This window comes from Hyperolius riggenbachi, chromosome 2 (genome assembly GCF_040937935.1).
Source record: "Hyperolius riggenbachi isolate aHypRig1 chromosome 2, aHypRig1.pri, whole genome shotgun sequence".
Taxonomy (NCBI): Eukaryota; Metazoa; Chordata; class Amphibia; order Anura; family Hyperoliidae; genus Hyperolius; species Hyperolius riggenbachi.
The window spans coordinates 111,626,887-111,646,351 of record NC_090647.1 but is presented as its reverse complement, the minus strand read 5'-3'; the positions used below and the strand labels follow the sequence as shown (position 1 = coordinate 111,646,351).

The following is a 19,465-nucleotide window of genomic DNA, read 5'->3' as shown; positions in this document are numbered from 1 at the left end:
GCGGTAAAGATTGTTGACTTCTGAAATAGGTGATTACTTTTTTAAAGGCAGTCACCTCGGATATGCTTTAAGAACAGATTCAGCTTAAGAATGGTCCTACAGTCCCTATCTTGCTCATTAACCAGGGACAACTTGTATAAGGGTATGAAGATAGCAGCCTCTGCATTCCTCTCATTTAAGACTTCCTTTAAAGGGAACCTTAGAATGTTTCCTTATAAACAATACCAGTTGCCTAGCAGTCCTGCTGATCTCTTTGGGGTTGTTAGGGTTAAGGTCCGTACACACGCCGGACTGGAGGCAACGACGGGTCCGTCGTCACCTCCCGCTGGGTGGGCGTTCCAGCGACAGTCCGGCTTGTGTACAGTCTGTCGGCAGACTGACACGGCTGTTTCTGAGCGATCCGCCGGGCGGATCCCTCAGAAATGGCCGTATCAGTCTGCAGACAGACTGTACACACGCCGGACTGTCGCTGGAACACCCACCCAGCGGGAGGTGATGACGGACCCGTCGTTGCCTCCAGTCCGGCGTGTGTACGGACCTTTAGGCACCACCAGGGGGGTGGTTAGGGTTAGGCACCACCAGGGGGGTCTAGGGGTTAGGGATAGGTACAGGGAGGGTTCTGTGTGAGAGTAGGGTTAGGTATAGTTTTAGTAAAATTTTAGTAATACTTACTAATGTTTTACAAAACATTGTAACGATCTGCGGGCGATTTTCAGTCAGCGAACACAGCCTGCGCTGAAGCAGAAGGAAATTGCCCCAGTCACAGAAGCAAAGTACCCGGTATAGATCTGTAGAGGTGAATTCCAACCAGCAGATGGAGCTGTGGAGTACAGAGGGATAAGTCCTCTGGACAGCCACAGATGCCAGATTGAAATTGTACGATTAGGCAAGACTGGACAATAAAGTAGCAATTAAGAAGAAAGCAAGAACAGAGACAGAATATGTGAATGTCTACCAATCTAGTGGCCCAGCGACGGTAGGTATATCACATCAGAACAGACCAGAGTAAGAAAGCTAATCGCAAGAGAGGCGATTGCTATCAGCAACACAAGATAGAGCAAAGACAGAGCGTGAACTGAGTAAGAAAGGCACAGCAAATATCCACAACCAAGGAAAATAACAAATGAACTAGCTAAACGCGGTCCCTGCACTATATGCGCAACAGAGACAAGCGCGTTAATTGTACGGCCACCGCACGTTAAGCGCAACAGTGGCAAAACATACCAACCCTGACTAACAAATGAACACGGAGAAAGAAAACAAACAGATAACGCAAACGCTTGCTAATCGGTTGCCTCACACCAGACAACAGCAAGCGTTCGTTCCAGACAAAACAGACAGAAGGAGTAACCAATAGCAACCGCAGCTAAGGTTATACTCCAAGGTTCAGACAAGAAAGATCCACCGCCTCCAATGCTAGGGCGAATGCGATCTAAGAACAGGACAGAACGATTCACTGTCAGCCACCGCTGGCGACAGTACAATCGCACAGACAAGACAGAATAGGCAGTACAAATATACCCAACCTGACTGCACTAAATAGGAATGCAAGGAGCACTCCCCAAGAATTAACTACACTAGAATATAGTAACAAGATGCTGAGGCTCTAAGGTAAGTTTCCCTACTGAGGAACTATGTTGAGCGAGGAATTCTGGGAGGAAATGACATTTATACTAGAAACCTTCAAAGGAAGCAGACAAGCAATTTGCATGACAAGTGGATGCAAATCAGTCAGCCTTGCAAACTGACAGAAAGGACTCTTTTCCCTGGACTGAACTATGCAAGCTGCATAGGAAACAAAGCAGTCTAGGGAATCAAGTCCAGCAGAGCAGATTCTGACACACTTATTACGAACGTAGTTATATTTATATCATCGTTATAAACAATATTTTCAGATTTTATTATAAGAACAATTGATAAATGAAGGTTATTAAGAATAATATACAATTATAACGATTAAACATATATTATCGTTTTTTAAACAAACGTAATTATAAGTTTCACTTTTGAAACAGGGAAGATGAACGTTTTCACAATTGCCGATTTCATACACATTATTTCATGATTAATAAATTTGTAAAACATTATTTGTAAACGAAATACAACACAATACTTCTATAAACGGTATTACTGCTTATCGTTTACACCCTGCGCCCTTTTTTCCCGACGCCCTTTTTTGATGTACGCTTTATTTATACCACCACTTCTGTTTTGTTTAAATGTTGTTGTTTTTTCAATTGAAAAAAGATATCAATGTGAGAGATCGCGGAAAAGCCGCCGCATGTACTGGCAGTAAGGCGGCTGTTTCCGCGTCCAACACGGCGGTTTGCACGCAGCAGCGTGTGTCTGGTCTGGCTGAGTCTGTTAGTTCACACAGATGTATGGAGAGCTACGCACGCGCGCGCCAGAAATCAGGACCTTTATACCAGCAGGAGATGTATCAGCTGATCAGGACGATTAGCTGATTCCTGCTGGACTCCTGATTGGCTGAGTGGCTCGGGCGGGGCGGCAGAGTCCAGCAACTATATATACTGCTTGCTTGCCAGTTGCTGGTTGTCTGCCATTGCGAACACTTACGTGAAAGCATTCAGACCATAGTCAGATCCTACAGTGTGTTTGAACCAGGAGGACCTGGGAATTCACACTAAGCCAGATTACTTGTGTTACTTGTGTTATTATTGTGTTATACTCCAGACTAGTTCCAGGGTGCTGAGACCACGGACCTCGCATCCAAGACTAGGGAACTGTATTATTATTTGTGTTATACTCCAGACTAGTTCCAGGGTGCTGAGACCACGGACCTCGCATCCAAGACTAGGGAACTGTATTATCATTTGTGTTATATTTCAGACTAGTTCCAGGGTGCTGAGACCACGGACCTCGCACCCAAGACTAGGGAACTGTATTATCATTTGTGTCATTCTCCAGACCTGCTTGTGACGCCCATCTTCCAGGGGTCACTAGCCACCGGGTCTTCTTGCTATTCAGCTCAATCACAAGAAAATGTATGCGTGCTCTACACCAAGCTTAACCCTTTCAAGTCTAGCTGTGCAAATCTGGCTAAAATGGCTTACCATGAGACATGCTCACGCAGAAATGCATCTGCTTTCGCATGCCAAACTTTGCAGGGTCAAAAACCAATACCGCAAAGCGGTTGCCCTGCGGGAATTAGTTCATGCTATACAGCACTATCCAGGAGCGCCTCGGGGAGGCTTCCCATTGCCCCCATACAACCGGGGGGGCTGCGGGGCCCCAGGCTCTCTCACTGCCTAGGGACCAAAGCGACACCCCGGAGGTGGAGGCTGGGTAGCGCAGACGACCCCCCCAAGCGTGGCCGGCGCCGGGGGGGGGGGGGCCATCCGCACCCATCTCCCAAAAATTTAAAAACAGGCACTTACCTGACGTCCATTGCGTTCTGCTGCTGCGCATCGACTCGGGGCACTGCATGGGAAAAGAGTGACGCATGGGTCACCCCGAGCCGTGGGGCTCAGGGCTGGCTCACACACATCACTCCAGAAGGGGGGGGGGGGGGGCAGGCACAGACAGCCCACTCATAGAGCAAACCATCCACCACCTGCCTCCAAAGGACAGAATGCAAATATGCTCAATCACAAGAAAATGTATGCGTGCTCTACACCAAGCTTAACCCTTTCAAGTCTAGCTGTGCAAATCTGGCTAAAATGGCTTACCATGAGACATGCTCACGCAGAAATGCATCTGCTTTTGCATGCCAAACTTTGCAGGGTCAAAAACCAATACCGCGAAGCGGTTGCCCTGCGGGAATTAGTTCATGCTATACAGCACTATCCAGGAGCGCCTCGGGGAGGCTTCCCATTGCCCCCATACAACCGGGGGGGCTGCGGGGCCCCAGGCTCTCTCACTGCCTAGGGACCACAGCGACACCCCGGAGGTGGAGGCTGGGTAGCGCAGACGACCCCCCCAAGCGTGGCCGGCGCCGGGGGGGGGGGGCCATCCGCACCCATCTCCCAAAAAATTTAAAAACAGGCACTTACCTGACGTCCATTGCGTTCTGCTGCTGCGCATCGACTCGGGGCACTGCATGGGAAAAGAGTGACGCATGGGTCACCCCGAGCCGTGGGGCTCAGGGCTGGCTCACACACATCACTCCAGAAGGGGGGGCAGGCACAGACAGCCCACTCATAGAGCAAACCATCCACCACCTGCCTCCAAAGGACAGAATGCAAATATGCTCAATCACAAGAAAATGTATGCGTGCTCTACACCAAGCTTAACCCTTTCAAGTCTAGCTGTGCAAATCTGGCTAAAATGGCTTACCATGAGACATGCTCACGCAGAAATGCATCTGCTTTCGCATGCCAAACTTTGCAGGGTCAAAAACCAATACCGCGAAGCGGTTGCCCTGCGGGAATTAGTTCATGCTATACAGCACTATCCAGGAGCGCCTCGGGGAGGCTTCCCATTGCCCCCATACAACCCGAGGGGCTGCCGGGCCCCAGGCTCTCTCACTGCCTAGGGACCACAGCGACACCCCAGAGGTGGAGGCTGGGTAGCGCAGACGACCCCCCCAAGCGTGGCCGGCGCCGGGGGGGGGGCCATCCGCACCCATCTCCCAAAAATTTAAAAACAGGCACTTACCTGACGTCCATTGCGTTCTGCTGCTGCGCATCGACTCGGGGCACTGCATGGGAAAAGAGTGACGCATGGGTCACCCCGAGCCGTGGGGCTCAGGGCTGGCTCACACACATCACTCCAGAAGGGGGGGGGGGGGGCAGGCACAGACAGCCCACTCATAGAGCAAACCATCCACCACCTGCCTCCAAAGGACAGAATGCAAATATGCTCAATCACAAGAAAATGTATGCGTGCTCTACACCAAGCTTAACCCTTTCAAGTCTAGCTGTGCAAATCTGGCTAAAATGGCTTACCATGAGACATGCTCACGCAGAAATGCATCTGCTTTCGCATGCCAAACTTTGCAGGGTCAAAAACCAATACCGCGAAGCTATTCAGCCTGGGACTCCGCCCCCTTGGATGTCTCAGGCTGCCGTAAGATCTCTGCACTCCCCAAAGGGAGGTATTTCTCATACTGCCAAGGACCACTTGCTCCTCGGGTGGTCCTTACTCAAAGTTATTACTGTTGCACCAAACACTCACACTATATAGGTGTCCAGAGGTTAGTGGTATATCTGTATTATCTGTGATTCTGCAGATCATCAATAATCAGGTATATATCTGTATTCTTGGTGATACTGCAGATCACCAATAATAAGATTCTCTCTGCGTGCTGACACCGATCGTTACAATCAAAGACAATAATAACCATCAAACAGTAATCGTATATTAAACTTATCACAAAAGAGGCTTAAGGATAAGAGAAACACAATATCTAATATAAAGATGTGAAACATCCATACAGTCAGTTCAGTTGTCTTTCAAAATAGCTTTTTCAAGACACATCAAAACAAATATGTGAGAAAACCATTTGCAGAATTACAGTAACGTGCTTCCTCCCAGTGCAGGCCTAAATGGACCTGTTCCGAGTTCTCATGACCTTAGACCTAGTGATAATGATAATCGAGGATCATCTACAACACTAGTGGTGGATCAACCCCTATCCTACGTTCTAAAACCATTGTGTCCATTGAAAAGTATTTATTATCATCTTCTTTGTTTTTTGTTCAAGAGAATCAATAAAATTATCCCAGACCTCAGAAAATTTCCCAGTTTTCTCTTCTGTTTGCAGGGAGGGCCTCTATCCAATCCATCAGAAAAAAATATATAACATTTACCGTATTTTTCGGACTATAAGACGCTCCTGACCATAAGACGCACCTTGGTTTAGAGGTTAAAAACCACGTGAAATTTTTTTTATACTAAACCTGGTGCATCAATTGTGAAGGGAGTAAGGGACATCTTGTGGATTATTTCCCCGTTGTACATCATGGCCCCTGGTACCTTATGTTTTCCTGTGTTCTCCTCTGTCCCCCTTGTGTCCACCTCTGTCCTTGTGTTCTCCTCCATGCCCCTTTGTGTCTCCCTTGTGTACTACTCTATGCCCCTTTGTGTCCCCGTGTCCTCCTCTGCATGGGCACAGTACAGGGAGTCCCTGACATTGCGGCAGGTTGGAGGTTCATATTGGCAGACGTTCACAAGTCAGGAACTCCCTGCATTTGGACTATAAGACGCAGTGACTTTTCCCCATCTTTTGGGGCAGAAAAATTGAGTCTTATAGACCAAAAAATACAGTACTCTTAAATTGAGATAGCGTAGGTGGGGATGTGGTGATCCAATTATGCAGTATGGTTTTTCTTGAAACTGCCGATATTATCGCAGCTAACCTTGTACTAACCTTAGTTACCTTCGATCCTGCCACCAAGGGCGTAACTATGATAATAATAATTAATAATTTATTTTTTTGTATAGCACTTTTCTCCTGTCGGACTCAAAGCGCTTGTTAGGCAGCCACTAGAGCGCACTCAGTAGGCAACAGCAGCGTTAGGGAGTCTCACCCAAAGAACACCTTACTGAATAGGTGCAGCTTACTGAACAGGCAGAGCCGAGATTCAAACCCAGGTCTCCTGTGTCAGAGGCGGAGCCCTTAACCATTACACTATCCAGCCTAGAGGGGAGCAGACCCTGCCATCACAGGGGGGGGGCAGAGCTGTGGGGGGCCCCCAGCTACTAACCTTCCCTTTCCCTTCCAGGGGACTAAACTTCAGATCAGGTATTTTTGTGGCTACACTTAATATAAGTGTAACGATCACGATGGCCACACTTGTTTTATGACCCTTGTGAGATGGGCCTAAGACCGTGAAGGGCATAAAGGGGTGGCAACGGAAGGGGTGTGAACATTGGGTGGGGGGGCATCAAAGTTTTGCTGGGGTTCCCCATGATTTGTAGTTACGCCACAGCCTGCCACATCTATAAGTCCAAAAAGCTCCCGGTCTGGAGCATATGGCAGCAGGTCTAGAAGGTTCTCCTACCACTGCTATGTAATAGAATGCTGTATAATGTGGTTATTACTGTGTTTTTTCAGGTGCCTTACTGCTACTGTCGTCATTCTTTGGGTTCTTGCACTCCTGGATGAATGCTTTTGCTGAGATGCTCCGCTTTGCAGATCGTATGTTTTACAAGGTGACATCCCTTTTCCTCATTCTCAGTTATAATGGCCAACAATTGTGTTCTGCTCAAGAGTTACAGAAAGTGAAGAAAGAAAATGTGTCCCCATTACCACTCAATCGTACTTTCCAGTGGGGATCTCCATGTCAATGGCAGCGTGATGACGTCATCATTGCCATGGAGATCGACAATGGAGAATGTGAGAAAGTTGCTTCTCTTGTACACACATTGCTTGTATTTGTGAAAGGACGGTGGGAGAAGGGGAGAGAAGCGGGATCACCGCTCTCTATTGCTGGGTCAGCTTCATAGCGGCCCGGGCCGAATCCGGCCCATGGGCCATAGTTGGCCCAGCCTCATGCTAGGAGACTAATCATTTTATTTTTAACACGTCATAAATCATACCTGCGGTTGATATTGCTTTTGTTTTTTACAGGACTGGTGGAATTCCACTTCATTCTCAAACTATTACCGGACGTGGAATGTGATTATACATGACTGGCTGTATTATTACATGTACCAGGACTTATTGTGGGTGAGAGTCCAGAAAAGTCAAAAAGAAAAACTTATTTAACAAGTATGATTGTGGAAATGTAATTGGTGACGCTCTTTTTATTTGCTTTCAGTTGCTGAAGGGGAGGTTTCGGGCAGGAGTGTTGTTGGCCGTGTTTCTGCTTTCAGCCTCTGTACATGAATACGCCTTCACTTTGTCATTTGGCTTTTTCTACCCTGTCATGTTTTGCCTTTTTGCTATTCTTGGAGGTACAGACTATGTTTCATTAAATTTAACAACTGTGCAGGGGCGTAACAACATCCCCTGGAACGCTAAACAAAATTTTGCCATGGGGCCCACACAAAGACGCACACGCATACACGCATACACACATACACGCATACACACATAAACACAAACACACACCTTGCCAGTCATACACACCTTCCCACCTCCTCCAACCCTCACCTCGAGTAAACTTAGCAGAGCAGTGTAATAATACTTACCTTCTACAGTGGTGTTTTGGGTCTCTTTTTCTTCTCCTAGCAGTCACTTAATCTGCTGCATACAGTGGAATGCGAAAGTTCGGGCAACCTAGTTAATTGTCATGATTTTCCTGCATAAATCGTTGCTTATTACGATAAAAAAGGGTTAGTTAAATATATCATATAGGAGACACACCATGATATTTGAGAAGTGAAATGAAGTTTATTGGATATACAGAAAGTGTGCAATATTTGTTTAAAGAAAATTAGGCAGGTGCATTAATTTGGGCGCAACAAAAAAGAAATGAAATCAATATTTAGTAGACCTCCTTTTGCAGAAATGACAGCCTCTAAACGCTTCCTGTCGGTTCCCATGAGAGTCTGGATTCTGGTTGAAGGTATTTTGGACCATTCCTCTTTACAAAACATCTCTAGTTCATTCAGGTTTGATGGCTTCCGAGCATGGACAGCTCTCTTTAACTCACACCACAATTAAATTATATTCAGGACTGGGGACTGAGATGTCCATTCCAGAACGTTGTACTTGTTCCTCTGCATGACTTAATTAGGATTTTGAGCAGTGTTTAGGGTTGTTGTCTTGTTGAAAGATCCAGCCCAGCGGAGCTTCAGCTTTGTCACTGATTCCTGGACATTGGTCTCCAGAATCTGCTGATACTGAGTGGAATCCATGCGTCCCTCAACTTTGACAAGATTCCCAGTCCTTACATTGGCCACACAGCCCCACAGCATGATGGAACCATCACCATATTTTACTGTAGGTAGCAGATGTTTTCCTTGGAATGCTGTGTTTTTTTTCCCTCCATGCATAACGCCCCTTGTTATGCCCAAATAATTTAATTTTAGTTTCATCACCTTATTCCAAAATGAAGCTGGCTTGTCCAAATGTGCTTTAGCATACCTGAAGCAGCTCTGCGGAGAAAAGGCTTCCTCTGCACCACTCTCGCATACAGCATCTCCTTGTTTAAAGTGCGCCCAATGGTTGAACGATGCACAGTGACTCCATCTGCAGCAAGATGATGTTGTAGGTCTTTGGTGCTGGTCTGTGGGTTGACTCTGACTGTTCTCTCCATTCGTCGCTTCTGTGTATCCGAGAATTTTCTTGGTCTGCTACTTTGAGCCTTAACTTGAACTGAGCATGTGGTTTTCCATGTCCTCAATATATTCCTAACTGTGGAAACAGCTGAAGACAGCTGAAATCTCTGAGACAGCTTTCTGTATCCTTCTCCTAAACCATGATGGTGAACAATCTTTGTCTTCAGGTCATTTGAAAGTCTTTTTGAGACCCCTATCTTGGTACTCTTCAGAGAAATTTAAAAGAGGAAGGAAACTTACAATTGAGCTCCCCCCCCCCCCCCCCGTTAAATACTATTTCTCATAATTGGATTCACCTGTGTTTGTAGGTCAGGAGTCACTGAGCTTACCAAGCCAATTTGAGTTCTAAAAATTAGTTCTAAAGGTTTTGGAATCAATAAAATGACAACAGTGCCCAAATGTATGCCCCTGCCTAATTTTATTTAAACAATTATTGTGCACTTTCTGTAACTTCATTTCACTTCTCAAATATCACTGTGTGTCTCCTATATGATATATTTAACTGGCATTTTTTTATCGTAACAACCAACGACTTAAACAGGAAAATCATGACAAATAACAAGGTTGCCCAAACTTTCGCATCCCACTGTACCTGGTTTCAAATCACATGGAAGCCAGACGTATGCAAGCACAGTGTGTGTGCGGCTGCTGGGAAGAAGAGACCCAATGCAGTGCTGAAGCAGGTATTAAGTTAAATATTAATACATTTTTTCACCAAATGCGATCTTTTGATGCGATTTTTACAATCGAATTGTATAGAGAATTCGGCATTTATGAAGACACTCGATAAACAACGATTCTTTGGTTGATTGCTTAATAGGATAAAATCGATCCGAAAGTAGGATTTTATGATCGAATTTGAAGAAAGAATCATTCACTAAATGTGAACATTCGATAATTGCCTTCCGATTAGTTACAATCATTCAAATTGCATCGAAAGATCGCATTAAATGAAAAATTGTACCGTTAAGGGGCACCTTTACACTGCTCCACTGTGCCTATTCTGCAGAAGTGGGAGGAGCCCCCGTAGCCCCAACACATCCCTGCAGTCAAGTGGGCTCTTGTTACGCTACTGAATCTGTGTAGAAAATCTGAAAACATTTCACCAACCTTTATTTTGTGCTTGCCATTATCTCCAGCTACTCTTTATCCCTCATCTCTAGCAAGTAAACATACCTTCGCCACACTATAAAACTCAAGAGTGTAGATCGAGTGGCACATACTGCTGTTCATCCTCCCTCCTCTTTACTGTATTGAAGGAGGGGGTTGGATGTTATTACCTCTCAACCCTACATTTGAGGTTTTCCTATGATAAATGTGGCTAAGGCAGCTACTCACCTTCTCCCTGCACTACTTTGTGGGATGCAACACAAAGTACTGCACGATGCAGTCCAGGAGGTTGTGAAAGGGGGCATGGCCAAGCAGATATTCAGTCTCCCTCCAGTGTTATTCCTAAGGAGGGAAGTGTGACCTATGGCATTGGGTCATTCAGGATGCCAGGCTAGTGCCTGAAGGAATGGGCGTAGACAACTACACACACTGTATACAGGCATAGTGCTGGGAGGAGCTGGAGGGGCTGCTCAGAGGAGGCGCTCACATGACTAAAGTTGAAGGTGTTACATGTAAATTTGGCCATGGTGCATTCAGGAGGAGCACCCGACGAGCAAATTATTGGTAATACAATTAGTTTACTCTGGTCTTTTGGATCTGTTTTAGTGATGTTTCATAAGCATCTCCCCTATTGATTGATTAACCCTACTTGATCCACTTAAAACTCTTTCGTATTTGTAATCCCACAACAGGACCTCTTTACTGATACCTTACCCTAACAACCCCCCCCCCCATGCTACCACCATATTGATGCCTAACCCAAACCTCCTCCCTTATTGTTACCCCTTTACTGATGCCAAACCGTAATCTCACTAATGTTACAGTGCTAGTGATGCCTTACCCAAGCATTGGAATACACACAAAGGAACACATTAGTCTCTAGGACTGTACGCTACAAGTGAAAGAGTTCTGTAGGTCACGACTCTGCCGTCTACTTACATGTCAAGAAAAAAGGCACTCCCTTGAGGATGACGAGATGCACATTTTAGACAAAGAAGAAAACTGTCTTGCTAAATAGGCGGAAGAGACCATCTAATGCTGGGAACACATAATTCGTTTTTTTGGCAGATAGATTGCTCGATAGATAATTTCTGACAGGTCCGATCTGATTTTGATCTTTTTTTGATTGATTTTATCATAGAAGTAAATGGAAATCGGTCAGAAAACAAGATTGAAAAATTAATTGAAAAGTTAATCTGCCAAAAAAACTCATCGTGTTGTCCCAGCATAAGACAGAAAGGAACAATTATCCCTAATCAGAGGAAGGGGCCTTCAAGTGGACCCACATTAAAAATACAAGATTTCAGAAATAAAATCTATTTTCTAAAGTATAATAATAAATAGCAGCCTTTTTTCAGCTGCATGATGACAAATATAAAATATTTTACATTTATTGGAGGAACCCCTCCCCTTCCTTTCAAATTGTCGGGACAAAATCTGGCAATCTGGTGAAGTAGGTGGTGTACGGCAATGGAGGAATTGCTAATGGCTGCCCCCAGTATAATCCTAGTTATGAAAAGAGAAGGGTGAAAAGCATGCACTGAAATGCTCATAGGCTTGAAGGAGTGTTTAATTATCTTTGTATGTGTCAGAGTGGTGCAACTAAATATTTTCAATTAAAAAAGATGTTTGGTTTGGGTCCGCTTTCAGCACCTTTTGACATCAACATATAATGCAGTTTGTTATGTGTGCCTTGATGTTTTGGAGACAGTACACACTCCCAGCCAGGCAATTAAAAAGCTGCATAGTAGCATCAATTAGGTATATTTTTGGCTGAAGCAAGGTGATTACCTTTGCTTAGAAAATGAGTATCGCTTTCACTCAAACAGAAGAATTTACTTTGTAGAAGATAAACCTGATGAAATGTCTTCTAGAACAGGAAAAGGGGACTGAATGAAACTTATTTTACGTTGGGTAGCCCTTAAAGAGACACTGAAGCGAAAAAAAAAATTATGATATTATGATTTGTATGTGTAGCACAGCTAAGAAATAAAACATTAAGATCAGTCTAATTGTTTCCAGTACGGGAAGAGTTAAGAAACTCCAGTTTTTATCTCTATGCAAAAAAGCCATTAAGCTCTACGACTTTCAAAATCGTGGAGAGGGCTGTTTTCTGACTTTTATTATCTTAACTGTTCCTGAACTATTTACTTTTTCTCTGCCAGAGGAGAGGTCATTAGTTCACAGACTGCTCTGAAAGAATCATTTTGAATGCTGAGTGTTGTGTAATCTGCACATATTATAGAATGATGCAATGTTACAAAAAACACTATATACCTGAAAATAAAAATATGAGAATATTTTCTTTGCTGCTAATCTTCTAGTAATTATTCATAGTACACAACCAATTCACTATATCATATTTTTTTTTTTTTTTTTTCAGGGCCCGTTTCCACTATCGCAAATCTGCATGTGTTTCCTGCATGCAGATTCGCACAGCCAATACAAGTGGATGGGCCTGTTTCCACTTGTCAGTTTTGCTGTGCATTTTTCTGTGCAGGATTTTTCTGCACGGGCAGAAACCTCAGAATTCACCTGCGTGTGGAATGCAGGCGAATCGCACACAATGTATTTAATAGGGAAATCGCATGCGTGTTCCCCATGCGTTTTTTGCCGCGAATTCGCATGCGAATTCGCATAGGTACCAATGTTAATTCACACAGGCAGTGACATGGCTAAAATCGCATATACCCTCACCTATGCGAATTTGCATGCGAATTCGCGGCAAAAAACGCACGCGGAATTGCATCCGCATGCGATTTCATCAGCGGTGGAATCCAGGCGATTCCAAACAGCAATAGTGGAAACGAGCCCTCAGTAAGCTTCAATTTACAGATCTCTCTAGTGGTTAGGGGACCCATGGGCTATTTAGTGTTTACTTAGGCCCCGTTCACATCACAAACGCGGATGGCCACGCATGCGGAACGCAACGCATGCGAACGCACGCCATCCGCGTTTGTGTGTGTTGCGTGGCTGATCCCATCACTGAAAAGTGAATGGGACAGCCACGCGTTTTTACAAAAAATGCATGCAGCATGCGTTCCCGGACCGCACAGGTCCGGAACGCATGCAGTGTGAACATCAGACATTGCACTCTATGCAATGTCTGATGTCGTGCGTGTCGGCCACCTGCACGCGTTTCCAAAACGCGGCTGGAAACGCGTGCAGTGTGAACAGGGCCTTATCGCATTGGATTATCAGACCCATCGTGAAAACAGACTCTTGCATTTGAATTTGTTTTCTTTGCTTTACATTGTTTTTTTTTTAATAATAGTTGTACCCTTGTAGCAATCATTTCTCTAATGTATTCATTGTGTCTTTCAGTTTGTTTTAATTTTGTAATCAACGATAAACGGACAAGCCCAGTGTACAATGTAATTGTATGGACCTTCCTGTTCCTTGGTCAAGGCATCCAAGTTTGTCTGTATTGTCAGGAGTGGTACGCACAGATCCACTGTCCCCTCAAAGAGGTACACTTTTCTCTTGGTTGTTTATGTTGCGCTGCATAGGTTATCCAGTACAACATTCTGTGAATATATCAACATATTCATCAGTGATCTCACAGGACGTTCATTTCCCAAGGATGACTGACTGCTGCAACCTAAAATCTTATTTCCACTTTTTCGCATATGGTATGAGCTGAAGAGGCCTGGACCTAAAATGTGATCCTCCCTCTCACCCCTTCTTCACCCCTTCTTACAGGAGAAACTCGAAAAATTAGAATATCATGAAAAGTTCATTTATTTCAGTAATTCAACTTAAAGTGAACCTGAAATAAGTTTTTTAAAGAAGAGATTCACTTTCCTGGGGCTCCTCCTAGCCCCCTGCAGCCATCCGGCCCTCAAAGATCCTCCGGTCCCCCGCCATGGCTTCGTTTCTTCACCGCCGACTTACAAGTCAATGGCCACTGTGCCTGCACAGCCCTGGCCGCGCACATCCTCATTCGGGCTCCCATGGAGAAATCTCTACTGCACTTGCGCAGGATACTCCCGGTGACGAGAATGAGATCGCGCGCTGCCAGGGCCGCGCAGGCGCAGCGGACGGTGTCTGAACAAAGAGAAATTGAGCCGCGGTGGGGGACCGGATGATCATTGGCTCCTGACCCTGTGATGAATGTGAGCCAATGGGATTAGCTCACAGTGATCACAGGGTCAGAAGCCAATGGAATCGGCTCCTGGCCGGCTCAGGGAGCTCTGTCGTCATTGGGATGGCAAAGTGAGGGGGCTGTAGCGGCGAGAGAGCATCGCTATTGAGGGTAGCATGTCTGATCTGAATTTCAATCGATTTTCTGATTGATTTTCCAATCGATTTCCATAGAAGTGAATGGAAAATCGGTCGGAAAATTGATCGTAATTTAGATCGGACATGTTGGAAAAACTGAATTAGCAGGTAAATCTGCCAGAAAATTGTTGCCATGTTAGCCACATACTTGTTTCAGGTGTGTGAGACAGATGCGGTTGCATACTCTGCATCCCCTATTACTATGCCACTGCTTCTCTGTAGAATAGAAGAGGCTTCTCAGCAAGGATTGGTGATATGCTGGCACCTACAATGACTACCAATGATTCATGCTACAGTAATTGAAAGTATATATGTATTTTAAAGCGGAACGATAGTGAAAATAATGTAATTAAAAAAAGTGCTTCATTTTTACAAATATCCTCCCGTGACCCGGCGTCTCCTTCAGATCATCGGTTAACGGCACGCGTCGGCTATGACTTCCTGCGGGAGTGTGCATGTACTCCCGCTGACCTACTGCACCTGCGCCGACCCCGCTGACCAGGGCTTTAGAACGGGTCGGTGGAGACGCTGGGAAAGGAGACGCTGGGACACGGGAAGTGCAGAAGGCCTATGCGCACCTCCCCCCCCCCCCCCCCCCCCCCCACACAAGCACACAGGCCTATGCGCACCCCCCCCCCCCCCCCCCCCCCCCCACACACACACAGCTCTATTTCAGGACAAAGGTATTCTTTAAAAACCGTTAATAAAATTGGATACCTTGATTGTAACTATTTACTTTTTTTCTGCAGAAAACATTCTGGGGACTAGTAACTCCTCGCTCATGGTCATGTCACTTGTGAATGATAAAAAAATGGAGGTCTTGAGAAAACATCTATTGACCCTCTACAGACAAGAACGTCCACAACATTTTCCCCTGACCAGCCACCAGATGCCGGTTTTAGGTGGATGGGCTTCATTACTGATGTAAAACCTATACCGGCAAAATATTTTGGGAGAAACTTCACCCATAAACCAACTAAAATGCACAGCACAGGTGTAGCACCATAAGACAGCCAAAAGACTAAAATAATCTTAAAGAACCACAATCATGAAAAAAAATGTAAAATGTAAAACGTACTTAAATCCATGTAAACATGTACATAATATACATATACAAAATATCTTTACTCCATAGAAAAATGAGCTATAAATTATTTTTCTTCTATGTTGTCACTTACAGTAATAGTAGAAATCTGACAGAACTGACAGGTTTTGGACTAGCCCATCTCTACAATACAGATTTAAGTGACACTAAAGCGATTTTTAAAATATAAAACAGATACTCACCTAAGGAGAGGGAAGGCTTTGGGTCCTGTAGAGCCTTCCCATTCTCCTCCCGGCTTTAGCGTTCCCCCGCAGGCTTCCCCGTTAGCAGCCCATGACCAATTGGTCGTGGACTGTTCTCTTCCAGGTTGGGGAGACTCCGGCAGTATTCGGAAGCATTTTGCCTTCCAAAGATAGACCTCTCAATACAGTACAGAGCCGCCAGTCTTCGGGAGCCCAAGTGCTTACCAAGACCACCAGTCTCCCGCGGCGGGAGATTCAAAACAGAGCAGCCTGCGGGGTAACGAGGAGACCGGCAGGAGAAGAGGAAGGCTCTATCGTACCCAGAGCCTTCCCTCTCCTTAGGTGAGTATCTGCTTTTTATTTTAAAGCTCACTTTAGACTCCTTACCACTTCAGCCGTTTTCACTTTACGCATCCGAGCAATTTTCACCTCCCATTCATTAGCCTATAACTTTATCACAACTTATCACAATGAACTGATCTATATCTTGTTTTTTCCGCCACCAATTAAGCTTTCTTTGGGTGGTACATTTTGCTAAGAGCCACTTTACTGTAAATGCATTTTAACAGGAAGAATAAGAAAAAAACAGAAAAGAAATCATTATTTCTCAGTTTTCAGCCATTATAGTTTTAAAAAAATACATGTATAACGATCGGTGTCAGCACACAGAGAGAATCTGATTATTGGTGATCTGCAGTATCACCAAGAATACAGATATATACCTGATTATTGATGATCTGCAGAATCACCAATAATACAAGTATAACTAACCTCTGGACGCCTGATGAAGTGTAAGTGTTTGGTGCAACAGTATATGAGGCTGGATCACCTGAGGAGCAGGTGACCCTAGACTGTATAACGAGTATCTCCTAGTAGGGTTGGAGATAACCAGAGAGCCAGTGATTCCCTGAACTGCTGGGAGTCAGACTCTACTGCAGTCAAAGGACTCCTATGGGATTGAGTCCCTAACTGGATTGCAGAGAAGTCCCTCTGAGTGACAGGGAGTCCCTGCAACTACTGGACACCCCACCGGGGGGGTGTCACAGGTAGAAGGGTCGGCAACACACGAGCAGATAAGGTACAGAGACAGAATGATTCGGTAACCAGGGACAGGCAGGGTTGGCAACAGGTAATCAGATATGCGAAGGTACTGAATCAGAGAGCAGGAGAAGGGTCAAGAGAGCAAAAGGTCATAAAAGATATCAAGCAGAGGCCTAGTGGTCTCAACACTCAGGAACTGATCTAAAGAATAACACAGCAATGACACAGTATCCCTAATCTTGGGTGTGAGGTCCGTGGTCTCTACACCCTGGAACTGGTCTAAAGAATAACACAGCAATGACACAGTATCCCTAATCTTGGGTGTGAGGTCCGTGGTCTCTACACCCTGGAACTGGTCTAAAGTATAACACAGTAATAACACAGTAATCTGGCTAAGTGTGAATTCCCAGGTCCACCTGGTTCTAACACACTGAGGGATCTGACTATGGTCTGAGTGCTAACACATAAGCAGGCAACCAGCAACTGACAAGCAAGAAGTGTATATATAGCAGAGCGCTCCTCAGCGCCGTCCAGTCCCATTCAGCCAATCACCTCCTGCGCTGGGATCAGCTGATTGTCCTGATCAGCTGATCCCTCTCCTATTGGCATAAAGGGCCTGCCTGTTAGCGCGCGCGTAGCTCTCCATCTGTGTGCACTACTAGGCTCAGACAAACCAGACGCATGCTGCTGCGGAGAAACCGCCGGTCTGAACGCGGAACCAGCCGCCTCGCTGTCAGACCGCGCGGCGGTGTCTCCGCAATCCATTACAACATGCCTCCATAATTAAAACTCACGTATTGTATTTGCCCATATGTTCCGGTTATTACACCGTTAAAATTATGTCCCTATCACAATGTATGGCGACAATATTTTATTTGGAAATAAAGGTGCATTTTTTCCGTTTTGCATCTATCACGATTTACAAGTTTAAAATAAAAAAATATATAGAAATATTTCATCTTTACACTGATATTTAAAAAGTTTAGACCCTTAGGTAAATATTTGCATGTTTTTTTTTTATTGTAATGTTTTTGTTTTTTTTAATAATAAACATTTTATTTGGGTATTTTTGGGAGGGTGGGATGTAAACAGCAGTTTTATATTGTAAATGTGTGTTGAGTTTTATTTTTTTTAACTTTTAGTTGTAGTTTTACTTTTTGGCCACAAGATGGCGGCCATGAGTTTGTTTACATGACGTCACTCTAAGCGTAACATACGCTTAGAGGGACACATGGGGGATGCAACAGCCAGAAAAAGCGAAGCTTCTGAGAGAAGCTGTCGCTTTTTCTGCGGGGGAGAGGAATCAGTGATCGGGCACCATAGCCCCATTCACTGATTGCCTAGCTAACGAACCGCGGGCCAGGAGCACGCGTGCAGGTGCGCGATCAGCTGCGGGAGCGTGCGGACGTGCACATGGCCTCCTGGGCGTAGCTAGTACGTCCAGGAGGCCAAAGTAGTTAAGATATATATACCAGAGTAGCATTGAGTTTCTTATTCTAACTTTTAAATATAAGGCTGAATTTGGGGCATTCTCTTATTGGCAACTAATGATCCAATCTTTTTCATCCAATCTTACCAAATCTATGTAGTATACGGGTAAACTGAGTGAATACAATGAATGGATAATGTAAGCAGTCTCTTATATTACATAGAAATAGTAAGATTGGATGAAAAAGATTGGATCATTAGTGGCCACCATACAATTTTTTAAATATCTGTTCAATTTAAGAATTGCAATCAATTTTTCTAACTGATTGTAACATTTCAAAAATATGACCAATGTACCACACACCTATGCTCAATTGTTCCCCAATTATGATAAAAATGATTGGAAACTCTGAGAAAATTGCTAGGGCGTGTATATTAATACATTGACAATCTAACACACACCATACAATCTTTAGAGAAATTGAAGAAAAATATCTGGCATTCCGGATGGATAAAAATCGAAAAAAAATGGAAATCCGATCGGATTTTTCAGTTGAATGAAAAAAAAGCTTCCGATTTTTTTGGGGAGATCTGATCGTTTTTATCGAATTGCTGTAAAATCAGATAATTTTATTGTATCGTGTTTGGCCACCTTTAGGCTCAAAACACACCATACAATCTTGGTTGTTCAATCTTACCACTTTCATGTAGTATAAGAGCTTATCCAATCAATCATTAAAGGTATTTTCAATCCAATGGCCCTTATACTACATAGATTTGGTAAATCTGTACAACCAAGATTGTATAGTGTGTGTTGAGCTTGAGAATGACCATGGTTTGTCAAACTTACTGTCAATCCCGTGAGTCCTGTATTTCCTGCAAGTCCTGAACTGTATAGTTTATATAAAGGGTTTGCTTTGTTAATCGGTGACCACCTCACTCAGGATTCCATGTCAAGAGTAATGGCTATACTAGTATAAAATGTATTTGTGACTCGAGCATCCTTCCAATAGCCCCAAAATGACTGATTTTTCTTCTACCACATGGTCACTGTAAATTAAAGTGAACCAGAGGTGATAGGGATATGGAGGCTGCCATATTTATTTCCTTTTAAACAATACTAGTTGCC

The 19,465-nt window shown here is 44.5% G+C and overlaps 1 protein-coding gene across 6 annotated transcripts in view; it reads left to right on the top strand.

The window, feature by feature from the left end:
- LOC137545700 (sterol O-acyltransferase 2-like) overlaps positions 1-17,890 on the top strand; it is a 69,622-nt gene extending 51,732 nt beyond the window's left edge. For all 6 annotated transcript variants that reach the window (XM_068267233.1, XM_068267231.1, XM_068267232.1 and 3 more), the window contains 5 exons: positions 7,019-7,116; positions 7,535-7,633; positions 7,725-7,860; positions 13,624-13,769; positions 15,330-17,890. In XM_068267233.1, coding sequence (XP_068123334.1) covers positions 7,019-7,116; positions 7,535-7,633; positions 7,725-7,860; positions 13,624-13,769; positions 15,330-15,380 — 530 coding nt within the window. In that variant the 3' untranslated portion in view covers positions 15,381-17,890. The remainder of the gene's footprint in view (positions 1-7,018; positions 7,117-7,534; positions 7,634-7,724; positions 7,861-13,623; positions 13,770-15,329) is intronic.
- The last annotated feature ends 1,575 nt before the right edge of the window (positions 17,891-19,465 follow it).